Below are 15,404 nucleotides of genomic sequence, written 5' to 3'. Positions count from 1 at the left end.
AGCATGAAGATCTTCCCAATCTAGAAAATTTGTTGAATGCCCTACCAATTGACCTCATATATTACACAAATGTAGGCCAAAAAAAAAAACCAAAACTTTTCTTAATTAACTTTCAACATCTCTTCACCATACCCTTTGCACACTAAGATGCAATTACTAGTTCTAATAAAAATGAAAAAATAAATACAGCAATTACTAGTTCTAATAAAAATGAAAAAATAAATACACTAAAATAATTTCGAAATAGGAAATTTGAATAAAACGAAAAAATCACAATCTAGTAAGCAACCTGTATTCCATAACTCCTCAAATAAAACATGAAACCATATCGGAATAAGTAAATAAACATGCACTTTCTCTTCTCTTAATATACAAACAATAGGGCGGAAGCTTCAAAACTAGGTCTAATTTTAACAATACAAAAATTGAAAAGAAAAAAAATCACGGAGGGGACGATCCGACGTGGGTCACAGGCAAAATAAATAAAAAGCAACCCCACTTGCTAAAATCCCCAACGCAGCAAAAGCAATGAAACTCAAAAGCACGAGCAAAAGCAGAAACAACTACTGCGGATGACAGTCCAGAAATTTTTGGATAAAATTCCCCATTGTGTTTTCCTCAACTGTGCATGTTCGAATTTCGCAATGCAATTCTTCCCTACTTCCTCACCTGATCATTACTCTTCAAATTCATTCTCCACAAAAATGTGAGGATTTTTCAAGGGTTTTACCAAAACCCCAAAGCACAGACCACAGAGATTCCTCTGCACCCTTAAACGTTAGAAGCCTTTCAAGGTTGGTGATCTCTATCGGTTACGATCTCTTTACTTTGAAATGATATCTATCTTATTTTTTATATGGCTTCTTGTTTTGAGTTTTCTCTGCGGCCTGTGCATTGGATTTCGATTTTACGCCCTCTTAATTAGGGTTTCTGAAAAGGGGATTGTAACTAGAAATCTGAAAAGGTTAATGTTTTGTCACCGGGTTCTTGAAATTATCTTGAATTAAGCAGATGAGTCTGTTTGACCGGTTTTGTAAGAGGATTCTTTGGCCACGACCTTTTGAGCTTGCCTGCTAAACTAGTAGGTAATCATAGTAAGGCAGTACCGTAGCAGAAACGGGTTCTATGAGAGTACAGATAAGGGGTTTTAGATGGTTTATACGAGGCGTGATCGTCAAATTTATGTAATTCTTTATTTGTGTTTTATAGACAGATGTGAAGGAATCTTAAAATCTACAGTTTTAGAAGGTATAGACGTAAGTTATTTTTATAGATATGCAGGAATCCTAAATTCTACAGTTCTAGAAGGTATAGATATAAGATGTTAGTCTAATATTGCATTTCTGTTTATTTTGATTTGTCGATGGTGAAACATTTGTGTCGATTACTCTTAAGCTTGCAGCGATTTTTTTTTGCATGGTGGATCCTACAGGGTCAATCAAATTCAATTTTTTTTTTACATTTCTATTTATATCCACATTTGAGATTTATTTGGGAGCACGATTCCGGAACTGAAGTGGTGTATATGGGTGAAATGAAAAGTGCCCTTTGTTCCCACAACAAATTTTTATTGTAGAGTATGACCTTAAAAACGACCTCAAATCTTTTTACCTCTTATATTTTCATAGTCATTTTCGTATGTATAATTCTATAGGTATGGAGAGTTTTTAAAATACTTGATAATTCTCCATTTCTTTTAATTATATATGAAAGAATTGTAAAGTATCGTATAACTGTCAATGTATTTTGTATTATTTAGAAATCGAGAATGCAAGCAATTTTGTGGATGCGGAGAATGAGTTTTTATGCATCTGTAATGTTTTGTTTTGTTTGATGGATTACAGTTAGGTTCCACTGGATTTTTTGTGCATGTGTATTGACTTACCTTGTCGCATAGACTCTACAACATCATTCCTATTCAAATCTATGCATCTTTAATGTTTTGTTTTGTTGATGGATCACAGTTAGGTTCCACTGGATTTTTTGTGCATGTGTATTGACTTACCTTATCCCATAGACTCTACAACATCACAACATCACAACATCATTCCTATTCAAATTTATACGAATGTGAAGTTCTTAAAGCACCAAATGATTTCTCAATATCTTTTTGTAAGCAGGAGAATCGTAAAGCATCAAGGTGTAGATAGTATGGATACGAGAGATTCACAAAATTTTGCATTACTCTATTTCATTTGTGTAATTAAAAGTTATGGAATAGAAGCAATTTTGTAGATGAAAAGAGATTCAGTTCATTATTTTTTACATTTGTTATGGTTGCATTGTTTCATATATCCTTAAGGGTCATTCATATATGTATATGGTATGGATGTAAGGGCTTCTCAAAACTTTGTACTACTCTATTTCATTTGTATAATTGAAAATTTGAGATAGAAGCAATTTTCTTGAACAAAAGCAATTATTATTTTTTTGCATCTGTTATGTTTGAATTGTTTCAAATATTGTAAAAGATCATTTGTATATTTGCTTATATGTGTATATATGTATTTAATACAGTTGGGACAAGGACAATAGAGAAGACCTCTGCGGGGTTTTGAATATGATAGGGAGTGAGCAAGACGACGAAGAGTTTGAGATGCTTTTGGGTGAAATTCCTCGTGCAACCTCTGCGCCTCCACATGGGCAGAGAGTAGAGTCTGCAAAAGGTGTAGATGAAGGAAAGCCTACTTTGTCTGAGGATACATATGTTGTTGTAACCAGTCCTCTTTCATCGTACTATGGTGGTTCTGGCTCATCCTCTTCAGACAACAGGAATTCTCCACAGTCCCTGATAGACCAAAGGTCTCAGTTGAAAGGGGTCTTTGACCAAGAGCAGGAGAGTGGGGGAGCCATGTCAAATCAGAAAATCTTTTCTGACTTCTCTGGGGTTGAGGGTAGTTTTCTTGAGGATCAAGCTCTTTCAGATGCATTTTCAAATCTTAGTTTTAAGGAAATTGGGATTGATGATGGTAAGCGAGTTAAGCTGGAAGTGTTAGAAAATGTGGATGGAGGTGTTCTGGATACCAAACAAGATCAAAGTTCCCCAGGAAAATATCCTGCTTTCAATGTTGTGGGCACTACCTTACCAACACGGTTGAATGTAGACAATGGTTCTTTGAACTCCCCCAGAACAAAATCTTTTGGAATTCATGGTTCCTTCCAGTCAAAGCACTACAATGGGGACTTGCAATCCACAGGGAATCAACTGGCTTATCCAAGAGAAATTCGAACAATGAAGGAACTGCTGACACATAATGCTCATGGACCAGACACATACATGAACAGTTTGGGCTTGCCATTTAACAATAATTGTCCTAGGGGAACACTCGATTTTCAGCAACCACATCCAATATATTCTGTAGCACCATCTCCTGCTTTGGGACTCAAAGGCAATCAGGTTTTCGCAAAATCTTCAATGTCGGAAGCAGAAACACTGCCTTCAATTGGTAGTTTGCAGCAGCAATCATTTTTTGATCCTACATTGGGAACATTTGTGCAACCTCAGTCACGTAGAACTCCCATTTCTGATTCTCACCAGCAGATGAATACAATGAACATGACTTGGAACCCGATAATCGAAGAAAGAAACCTTAGAATGCAGCAGGAATTAATGTTGTTGCAGCAGGCTCATGTGCAGCCTTTAGCTGGTGTTCCTCATCAGGCTGGAGCTACTTTCATTGAAGATGCATCAAACAGAACTTTTAGACAAAATGGTTTGCACTCTCCCATTCCAAATATTCAACTTGATTCACCTTTAAGGAGTTTCCAACTGCAAGGACCAGTTTTCAGTGAAAGGGATTGGGGCACCAATTTATTACCTAGTCATGTGGGCATGAACAATTTTTCAGTTCATCCAATGCAGAGTGGAGATGTGTATCCAATGCAGAGTGGAGATGTGTGTCAATATCATGCTCAAGGTTTCTGTGGTAGGGGAGAAAACTGTGCTTATTTCAATGGTCAATCCCCTGGAATCATGTCTAGCAGAATCTGTCATTCTGTTTCAGTTCCATTTAAAAATTCTCATATGAGTGGGAACTTGGGTGGAGAAGATAAACTTATTTTTCCTGAAAAGATATTGACTCGAAGTCAGGGCATAAACTCTCTCACAATGATCAATAATTCAGGAGGCCGGAAGGACACTTTAAATAATGGACAATACAATGAAAGGGCATTGCTAAGTGAGTATTCACATTCAGGTTCCTTTCAGTTGGACATTAACAATCATTCAAGAAGCATTTCACCTGAGATTGCAGAGTCTAAATTCAATTTGAGATCTTTGATGACTTCTCAACAGCCACAGCCTAAATACGTTACGTTGGATGATGTAGAGGGCAAAATTTTTATCATTGCAAAGGATCAGCATGGTTGTCGTTTTCTGCAGAAGAAATTCGATGATGGATCTCCTGAGGATGTGCATAAGATATTTCAAGAGATCATTGGTCATATAGTTGAGTTGATGACAGATCCTTTTGGTAATTACCTTGTGCAAAAACTTTTAGAAGTCTGTAATGATGAACAGAGAATGCAAATTCTTGATGCTGTGACTAGGAAATCAGGTGAACTCGTCAGTATTTCTCTCAATATGCATGGGTAAGTAATATGTATGGATTCTGCTTTATTCTAGCTTTGCAAGTTATTTATTTGGTCAATTTGTAACTCTTGGTTAGATTAGGCATGTACAATATGCGAATGTTTCAAACCTCTGCTGTTCAAGTGACCTATGAGTCTGAATAATGTTTGTGGAAGAGACATTAGCGGCCATTTCTACTCACTGAAATCTATATCTTTCCTTGTAGTACTCGAGCTGTACAGAAATTGATAGAGATTCTTAAGACTCCACAACAGGTTTCTATGGTCATATCCTCCCTTAAGGCGGGTGTTGTTACTCTTATAAAGGACCTCAATGGTAATCATGTTGTACAGCGGTGCTTGCAACGGCTTTGCAGTGAGGACAATCAGGTGATGCAGATGTTATTCAACATTATTATCACTTCAATTTTTTTCTGCTTAAGTGATATTTTAAGTTTTGTCTGTGGTTCTTTTCTTTCCTTCCCGTAATTGTTTTTCTACCTTTTTGTTTGTTCCTCATTTCTGTTTCCAATTATGATGTAACAGCTGCTCAACTCATAACTATATCACTTCTCAAGAAAAATAACTGGTATCATATGTCAAAATGTTCACAATTTACTTAGGATGCAAGTAGGACTGTATCAATCAAAGGAAACATGAAATGTGAGTTTCTAATTTGTGGTCCAAGAAGCCACGTAAAGGCATCATTGCTCAGAACTGAGTAAACATGTAAATTTCTGGCCGCTCATACTATTGCTGATATCTGACATCAACAATTATATATGACAATGACACTATTCAATATCATATAGTATTTATTTAATACCCAATCCTCATCGATCATAGTGGAAGGGGAGCTTTTTTGTTTACACACTTATCTGGAGTATAGATGTTGCAGTCACAAGGAAGATGACATAGAAGTCAACACAACTAGCTTACTGACAGAGATCATGATTTACAGTCCTTCTAATCTGACTTGCTGTGCATAACAAGGGTTAGCTGCACCTTCAACTAGTTCGCAGTCCTTTTATGGGGTTTGCTTGAGCCTTCAATGGAGATTACTGACTTTAATGATAACCTGCTGCCTCTAATGAAGTTCGCTGTGATCTGACTGGTACTCTGCTGCCTTTTAATGAAGTTCGCTATGATCTGCTGCCTCTAAAGAAGTTCGCTACCTCCAGATGTATTTCGCATTTACATAAAACTGAATGGATGAATATTATGTGAAGTATCTGTCTTATTTATAGGAGTGGCAATACTTCTAATTAAGTCGGCTTGCCTTGCAAATGAACCTTTTAATTTATCTTTTAATTTATTTAATTCCTTTTGTGCGAAGTGGATAGGGTCGGCCCTATCATGGTGGCGTGTTGGGTTTGTAGCGTGGGGACCTTTTAGGAGTAGCCGAGAGGTATAGGGCCTGGCCCTATATGTTGAGAAGGGGCTGGCCCCCTTAGGCCGATTCCAATGTTGCCCAAGGCAATTGGAATCCGCCAGCCCTAATTACAAACAACAGCTAGTACTTGCATACCCCAATTCTTGAGGGCCTTCAAAACAACCACCTAGCATCAATGAACACTCTATCCTGTATAGAAAATGTATTATAAATCAACAATTCTCATATTTGAGCTATTTTAAGCACTCCCAACATTTAAATGTCTTTTGACTCTTTGTTGTAGCTAGTACTTGCATACCCCAATTCTTGAGGGCCTTCAAAACAGCCACCTAGCATCAATGAACACTCTATCCTGTATAGAAAATGTATTATAAATCAGCAATTCTCATATTTGAGCTATTTTAAGCACTCCCAACATTTAAGTGTCTTTGACTCTTTGTTTTAGCTAGTACATACATACCTCAATGGGTGCATTTATACTAGAAGATGGGTGCAATAATGATCATGAAGTAATGGAACATCCTATGCAAAGAGATAGAAGAATAACCATTTAAACTCTCTAGATGATTCCAGTTTTGTTACCTTCTCCGATATGTAACAAATTGTCAAATTCAACTGTGGTTGAAACCATGGAAGCAGAAAAACTTCAAACGGACCTGAGTAATCATGTTTATTTTTGCACTCAATTGTCAGGTAGTGGGGATTAGGATCTTGTAATGATAGTCTACTAGGCTGATGGATAGATCTAGTATCTGAGATGAAGACTTCCAAGATTCTATATGTAACATTCCTCTGGGTCCAATTACAGAAGAAAGCAAAAGCCCTTGGTCAGCCAAGTTTATTGCTGGATCTAAACCCCTCATATTCCAATCAAGTTTTCTAAACTGGCATATTTTTTATGGTCAAATTCTTGTTTAAACTGGTCAAAACTGCTAAAGATTGTGAATTGCATGTGGGTTATTGAAAAACTTTCACATTGTGATTTTTTCAAAAGAAAACTCTGTATAATGTTTATAAATCCTTGTCTTTCATTTCTGAATACTTTGTGTATTTTAACATTTTCTAATTTGCCGTGTTTAAAATAAAATAAAATCAGAGATTGATTACCAAAAAGAACAGGTACAATAAATGGTGAAAAAAGTCTCAGGTGAAAGAGTCCAACAAAAGGCTCAAACCGTCAAAAGCACATACAGTTTAACAAAGAATTTCAAGTTTATCACAACTCAAAAACAGGCAGACACAGAAAACGTTATTCCCAGCATCACTTTTGATTGCTGCTATTTTCATACATATCAAACTCAAAATTACCAATTGCTGGATTAGACATTTCATTAGGATCCAAATCTTTTACCATTGACTCATAGCTTGATTTGTTAACTGCATTAATCTTCTCAATCTATCAGGCTTCTTCTTGTTTTTTTCAAATACTTCTTCTGAATCTGCAACTCCTTTTCATTCAGCTTGTTTCTATCATGAGGCCAAAAGTAGGCCTTTTAAAATTCTTTTCTTTAAACTAGGGGGAGCCCTTCTTCCAGCAGAATAATAAACCTATCTCTTGGGATCTCAAGAATCATAGAAATTTGCATCAAGATATATAAATATGAGTTGCAACTGTGAGTGAGTAAGATGTCTTCTTTTACCCTGGAAGACCTCATTCCTAGCCTTCTAGATATGCCATAAATTTCATTAGTCAAAACAAACCAGAACCTATTAAGCTCTTTAGAAAGCCTATGGACATAACTAAAATAAAATCTCATGCAAAGCAAAACCATTTTTTACTTCCCAACCTAAACAATTACTTAAGAATGAATACTAGAGCTAAAATGCATAAGTACATTCAAATAACAAATGCTCAAAGGATTCCACTTTATTTTATAAAGTGTAAACCACAGGATCTAACAGGGATGCCCAAAGAGGCCAATTCATCAGTCACAGCAAGTATCTTGAGGATAAGTAACCATCTGAACAAACATGCTTGGGCTCACAAAAAGAAGACAAAATAAAATATCAAACAAAGGACCAATTATCAACAGACAAAGCCAGGTTCCAATTTTCATTCAACTTGCTAATAATTTCAGCTTGCAAACTGTAAATCTTCACAGTAGATATTTTTTTCAACATGGTACCATCCTTCTTGAGAGAGTTATTCAAACTCTTAGAGATGAGTTTTAGAGAAATAGGAAAATTCACACCATATAGAGCTTTTCTCAGAATAGAGAACACTCTTTTTTGGTTTCTGGAGATGCCAAATTCCTTCTGCAACTTAATTCAAAATCTTCAACAAACCTTTTTCAAAAATATCTTTAAAATCACTGATGCCTTTAGAGGCCCATTGTTTAGCAGAACAGCCTTGTGTGAGAGCAAGTTGTTTGTTATTCCAATCTAGATTCCATCATATGTATCTAAAAGCAGTAAAAACACTTTTTGATTTGGAAAATATTCTTTATTCTTTTTCAAATGGTTCACTAATCACACTCGTTGAAGCCCTCCAAATGCTGCTAAAAGCTTAAAACCTAAGTTGACGGTTTGGGTTTGGGCAACAGTTTGGGTTCGAGAACCCGGTTCGTTGGTTCGACAAAATTTTGAAAAAGTGTTTGGGTTCATTAGCACAAAAACAATCTAAAAATATATATTATGTATAATATTATATTAATAAATAATGTATTATAATAATATATATATTATATTATATAATAGTGTATATATTATAATATATATTATTATATAATTTAAATATATGAATATTCAATATAATATATGAAATATAAAACTTGTTAATATAAAATATATGAATATACTATATGAAATATAAAAACATTGATTTGGATAGTCCGGATATATGAAGTATTTGTAGAGCAGTTTGAATTAGCTCATGGCGTGTAAAACAACACAAAGTTGAAGGCACTTGATGGTAAAACACAAGAAAAACTTTAAGATGCAAACCCTAAAAAACACTAGCCATTTTTAAGCTTCTCCAAGCCGTGACGGAGCAGGAGGAATTTCGAGATGCCTTTCACAGTTTCGAGATTTGCTTTGCCATCAGTCACGAAGACAGATTGACAGGCTGACCAAACCCAAAGGTGTACTGGCTGTGAACCTAGACCTGAATCGAACTGGACTAGGACTGAGGGGGTTAGGGGGAAGAACCTGGTAACTTAGCCTAAAACCATTGGACCCAAACCTTTTAATAGAAAATTTCCCAAACAACAAATCATGAAGATGCAAGGTAGTCCGATTTCTATCATTTTTTGGCCTAGAAAGAGCAATATTAGTTTTAATCAAAACTTTCCAAGGTTCATTACCAACAAAAGCTATTAAACCCACTTCACAGCAAGAAATATCCTTGTAGTTTAAGGTTTTTAAGACCCAACCCCACATTGTTTTGGAAGACAATACCTCTTTTCACAACCTGTTCCATCTGACCACAAAAACTCCCTCAACATTTTTATTTTTTGAATTTATCAACTATCAGCTACCAAAAAGCCAAGCAGAAGAATAGGAAATTTTATACGAGGCCAATATTTTTTGACACACTTGAACCTTCCCTGCTAGGGAGAGCATATGGGTCTGCAATTTATGATTCTTGTTTTCAATTTTGCTAAACATCCACTCTCACTTATCCTTCAAAGAAGGTTCCATATAAAAAGGAATGCATAGGTATCTCACAATCTTATTAGGAACCCCTCATTGCTAGTTTTTCCCCACAAGCCTATTTGGAGGAGACTCATTCCACCTCAAGATAACATATTTAAAAGTGTTCCACAGGGTTTTGCGACAGGGGAATGCATTTCAGGGATGAGGGGATCGAGGGCCTAAATTTGGGGATGGCAGAGGAAATATATATGGTATTTAAAAAATAGTTATTAAAAAATACAGAAGGAATAACATATGAAACTTTGAAATACTTAAAAATATTTGATATTACATTGAATGATCGATGGAAATGCCAAACGTTGATATGTTTATATTATATTTAATATTTCAAAATGATGCATACATCCAAAACTATAATTGGCTATTGGCCCAATTTTTTAAATCATCACTCATCCCCAAAGTCTTCATCAATATCTTCATCACTCAAATTGCTAGACTCCTCAGTATCAAGATCCTTCAAAGCAATACCAACCAGCCTTGTCTATGCTACATCTTCATTTAAATTCTGTTGGTTCCTTTGGCTCTACATCCCATAGGGTTGTTGAACTCTCCTTGTACATAAGCGTGTTGCAGTCAATGCTATGGACAACTACAAGGTTCTTACTCTCCTCAAAATAAGTTGGTTTGTCTTAACAGAGTGAGTGAAACTGTAAGTAGACTAGTTCTTCTTAGCAGCAGAAGTTTTTTAAGTGTTTAGGGTTTGGGTGGGGCCCATAGGCCATTAGGGATAGAGTTAGTGGCAAACAATTAAACAACTTTTTTGATTTTAAAAAACGAACTTTCAATTTGTATTCATATGGGGGGATGCTTGGAAGTACCTGAGATGGTAAGGAGACTACTGGTAGTTTCCTGGATGTCTTGGGGACGTCCAAGAGTCCACAAGGCATCCCAAATGAAGGGGACATTTTAGAAATTGGGGTGTGGGCAGTGGTGTTGGGACTGTACGGGGATGTCTCCTTCAAGTCCCTGCATCTTTGGGATGTTCTCAAATCTGTGATGGGTGAACTAGGGGTGGGACGTGCCCCCTCGGAAAAATGATATTGACTAGAAAAAATTTTGGCCCCAAAAGCATCACAAAACAAACTAATTCTAGCCCCAAAAGCATCACAAAGCGAACTAAGTTTGGACAAGATATTATTAAAGTTCTCTCCTCTCATCTCAATGAAAAGAGCATATCATCAGCAAACTGCACATTCAAAAGCTTACATTTATTAGGTAAGAAGATACCACTAATAGGAGGATTGAGCAAGTTAGTTTTAAAGATATATTAGAGAGCATTGGTTGCAATTGCACATAGCCAGGGGCAAGGGGACACCCTTGTTGGATAGATCTTTGTAGAAATAGAGGACCAGTCAGGGAGCTGTTAATGTCAATTTGGGTAGAAAAATTGCAAAACAAGATCTTGACCAATTCTCAAAAATCCTCAGGGAATCCAAAGGCTTCCAACACAGTAATCACAAAACCCCAATGCACCCTATCATAAACCTTTTCAAAGTCCAGAACTAACATGCAAGCCTTCTACCCAGAAAACTTAGCCCAATTCAAAGTCTCCTAGCTGGTAATCAAATTTTCTGAAGTGTATTTTTTTTTAATGAATCCAGTCTGATTCACAGAAACACCAGTACTCAAAATATCAGTTAATCTATGAACCAACAATTTAGCAATTTTTTTTGTAAGAAACGTATGATAAAGTGATGGGCGTCTAATTTTTAATCAAGGTTTTATCCCCTTCCTTAGGGAGTAAGGAGTAATCTGAACATTCCCCTGTTAATACTAACCCCAAGAGAGCCTTTAGCGATGGCTTCTTCATATACTTTAAAAGTTCCTTGGCAGTCCAATGATTGTTAACTTTATTGAATTCGATAGGGTGACCATCTGTACGAGGAGACTTCCATTTCTAAAAGATTTAATAGGTTTTATCATCTCCTCTATCACCTTCTTTTAACTGTTTTAACTCTTGCTGTAACTTTAGCTCCGTGGCTCTTGTGATTTTGAATAAAGCTAATTGACGCTTAGTTTTAAGAAGTTCACAAATTCTTATTATCTATATATTATTTTTCATCGTAATTTCAAGATCTAAAAGTTTGTCTTCAAAACTGTCTTCATTTTTCCTCCTATCAAGGGTTTTCTTCTTCCCCACAATTTCGAACATGGCTTTCAAAGAAGATAACATATTGTCCCACCTTTTGATGGTAGAGTTACCTTTAAAGAAATTTTTGTTGATGCTTCTGATATAAACTATTCCATCCGGACAATCTTTATCTTTGAGAATAGAGACATTAAGCTTGAACAATGGGCTTTTTTAACATTTCATCTCCTGAATGTTATGCTCAAACTTAATAGAAGTCTCAATCAGAGAGTGATCTGACACAGTGGAAAGAATCACTTCCACAGGATTACACTCTTAATCACACACAAGAGAAAAAAAAATCTTCATTAGTGTAAAATCTATCTAGTCTAGAATAGACTCTCTTACTTGGTAGATGGACTCTCTTACCAGGCACTTGGTTAGCACACCAAGTATACCAAATCTTCATATTGCTATCTTTTTTCTTTTCTAGGGGAACTAAAACATTAAGAAGCCTTTTCATTTTAGACCAGAAATACAATTCATTCCTTTTCCATGAAGCATATTTACTCACAACTCCATCTTCCTTATGTTCTACCATATTAAAATCACCACTCAAAATCTAGGGGAATTTAGGGAGAGAGTGAATAATCCAGTTCCTTAGATTGCATCTATCTTTAGAATCATTAGGAGCATAAATTGAACAGATACCAAACTTATTATCATCCTTTTGAATAACAACCCAAACCACCTTGTTACAGGAAGAATAACCATGTCAACCACCAAAGAAACCCTCTTGGACAAAATTAAAGTGATAGCCGCTCCATTATCTTTAAATTGTCGAGTATAAAAGAACTTTGAGCTTCTCCACACATACTTTAAATTGACTCAAGCTGGAAACCCAAAACTTTAGTTTCTTGCAGATGAAGAAAGTCCATATTAGTCTTAGAATTACAGCAAGCCCTAAGACTATATTTCTTGTTAGGAGTTTCCAATCCTTTTGACATTCCAACTAGAACAGTTTTAAATAATGTATTGAGGGGGTGTGATGAAGCCTAAGGATTTTGATTTTTGTATCATCTATTGAAGCACTTGAGCATCTTTTCTTCTTTCTGTCTTTGGTTAATTTTTCTTTCACTAGATTCTTCATCATTTTGTTTCTTTTTCTTCTTATCCTCCACAGAGGGTGTTTCAGTACCCACTTCCCACCTTCATGCCTTCTCTTGAGAGAAGGTAAGAGAAGGGGATTAACACAAGCTAAGATGGTGTTTTGCCTCTTATAATTCTAAGTTAATATAGTGCAAAGTTGTTCTAGAGGCCTTCATTTCTAGTAGCATTTGGGGAGTCTTGGAGCTTTTGGCTCTTTTTGCCTCAACTTTAGTGCTAAGTGTAATTTTAAACCCTAGGTATATTAATCAGATTTATATAATTGATTGTGCCCTAGGTTGTAATCAGATTTGCAGTATTTTATTAAATCAACTTAGATTAATTATGCCCTAGATTGTAATCAGATTTGCAGTATTTAATAAGCCAACATAAATCAGAAATAAAACAGTAGACAAACAAGCATACCCTGGGAAAACCTCCAAGGAGGAAAAACCCAGCATGAAAGACCCACAGGTCAGATTATATATTCTCCTCTAAATATAAGTGCAATACTTAGCTTGAATCTGATCTTCACATATCAGATCTGTCCCTTGAATGCTTCAAAGCCTTGCATAAAAACCACTATGTCCTCTTGGACAATTTCGCACCAATCTGAAATACAATTTTGCACCAATCTGAAATAGTTCGCACTCTTCCTTGAATTTGCACAGCAGAGCTAAATCGCCTTTGTATGTGAACTTAATGATTGTGTATTGACTTACAAATTGTTATTTATTTATATGCATCTTTTGCATTTTCAAAACCAAGTCGGCCTCCTTGGTTTTGGTGCCAATAATTAAATGGCATGTATTTTGGCATAGCGTGGCAATGTGAAAGGGTCATGTTACCCTAGGATAGGACCCGGTCCTAAAGGGGGGGTTCAGATGTTGCCTTAAGGCAATCCAAACCCCTATTAGCCTAGTTACAATCAACACTCCCTCTTAACTAGGGAGGAGGAGAATACATAATCTGAACCTTTAAGTTCCATCTAGCACACAAGCATAGAATGGACCTAGCACACAAGCATAGAATTACATCTTCCACCTAGCACACAAGCATAGGATGGTTCTAGCACACAAGCATAGAAAGTGTAATACACCAATGGGTCTTTACATTATTACAATTATCCATCTAGCACACAAGCATAGATTGGATGTAGTTCATTCTTGCACACAAGCAAAGAATGATTCAAAGTGCTACCAATAGTCATTGAGATTGAAGCTCCCTCTCAATCAGGGTTCCGTTTTCCATGACACCAAGTCTATCTCTGAAGTACTCGAACTTCACTCTGGATAAAGGTTTGGTGAGGATGTCAGCAATCTTTTCATCTGTGCTAATGTACTTTAGATGAATGGCACCTCTCTGCACCATATCCCGAATGTAATGATAGTGAGTTTCCACATGTTTGGACCGATCATGAAATACAGGATTTACTAACATCTTTATACAGCTTTGATTATCACAATGAATGGTGGTAGGATTATTGACTTGACCAAATAATCCAACAAGGAGCTTACGAAGCCACACTACTTCTCTGGATGCAACAGATGCGGCAATGTACTCAGCTTCTGCAGTGCTTAATGCTACCGAAGATTGCTTTCTGCATGCCCAAGAGATCATTGCGGAGCCCAAGTTGAAGCAGATGCCTGAAGTGCTTTTCCTGTCCTTGACACTTCCTGCCCAACTGAATTTGAGTAGCCTTTCAAGAGGATTGGGGTATTAAGTGAATACTTCAGCCCATAACCAATCATGCCACGTAGGTATCTTAGAATGTGCTTGGCAGCAACCAGGTGAACATGTTTAGGTGAGCTCATGAACTGACTGAGAGCATTCACAGCATAACAGATATCTGGCCTAGTATTGACTAGGTACATCAGGGAGCCAATCAACTGCTTGTACTCAGAAGGATCTGCAAAATCCGAGTTAGCTGCAGAAACACTTAACTTCTTTAAGTTAGATTCCATAGGAGTACGCATAGGTTTACAGTCTATCATTCTAAATCTTTTCAAAATATCAATAGTGTATTTTCCCTGACTTAGAAAGATTTCATTAGCTCTTTGCCATACTTCTAACCCTAGGAAGTAGTGCATTAGACCTAAATCCTTCATTTCAAATTCTGAGGCTAATTCCTTTTTACATCTTATGATTAATTTATTTTCACCCGTGAAAAACAAATCATCTACATACAAAACTAAAATAAGCATCTCATCATTATAAATTTTCAAGTAAATGTTAGCATCAACATCATTGTTGGAAAACCCTAAACTTAGTAAGTACTTATCAATTCTTTCATACCAAACGCGTGGAGCCTATTTGAGCCCATATAAAGCTTTCTTCAACCTGCAAACATGAGAATCTCTTTTATGGATTACATAACCTTCTGGTTGCTCAATATAGACTTCCTCCTCAATGACACCATTAAGGAAGGCTGTCTTAACGTCCATTTGATGCAGCTCCCAACCTTTGGCTGCAGCAATAGCTATTATAGACCTAATAGAGGTATATCTAGCAACAGGGGCAAAGGTTTCTTCATAATCTATTCCTTCCTTTTGAGAAAAACCACGAGCTACAAAC

General features: G+C 36.3%; 1 protein-coding gene across 1 annotated transcript in view; it reads left to right on the top strand.

The window, feature by feature from the left end:
* The first annotated feature begins 416 nt into the window (after positions 1-416).
* LOC131070427 (putative pumilio homolog 8, chloroplastic) overlaps positions 417-15,404 on the top strand; it is a 31,822-nt gene continuing 16,834 nt past the window's right edge. The window contains exons 1-3 of the mRNA XM_058005946.2: positions 417-794; positions 2,518-4,590; positions 4,797-4,959. Of these exons, the coding sequence (XP_057861929.1) occupies positions 2,561-4,590; positions 4,797-4,959 (2,193 nt within the window). The 5' untranslated portion in view covers positions 417-794; positions 2,518-2,560. The remainder of the gene's footprint in view (positions 795-2,517; positions 4,591-4,796; positions 4,960-15,404) is intronic.

This window comes from Cryptomeria japonica, chromosome 3 (assembly GCF_030272615.1).
Source record: "Cryptomeria japonica chromosome 3, Sugi_1.0, whole genome shotgun sequence".
Classification (NCBI taxonomy): domain Eukaryota; kingdom Viridiplantae; phylum Streptophyta; class Pinopsida; order Cupressales; family Cupressaceae; genus Cryptomeria; species Cryptomeria japonica.
This window is presented reverse-complemented; position numbering and strand designations above follow the sequence as displayed.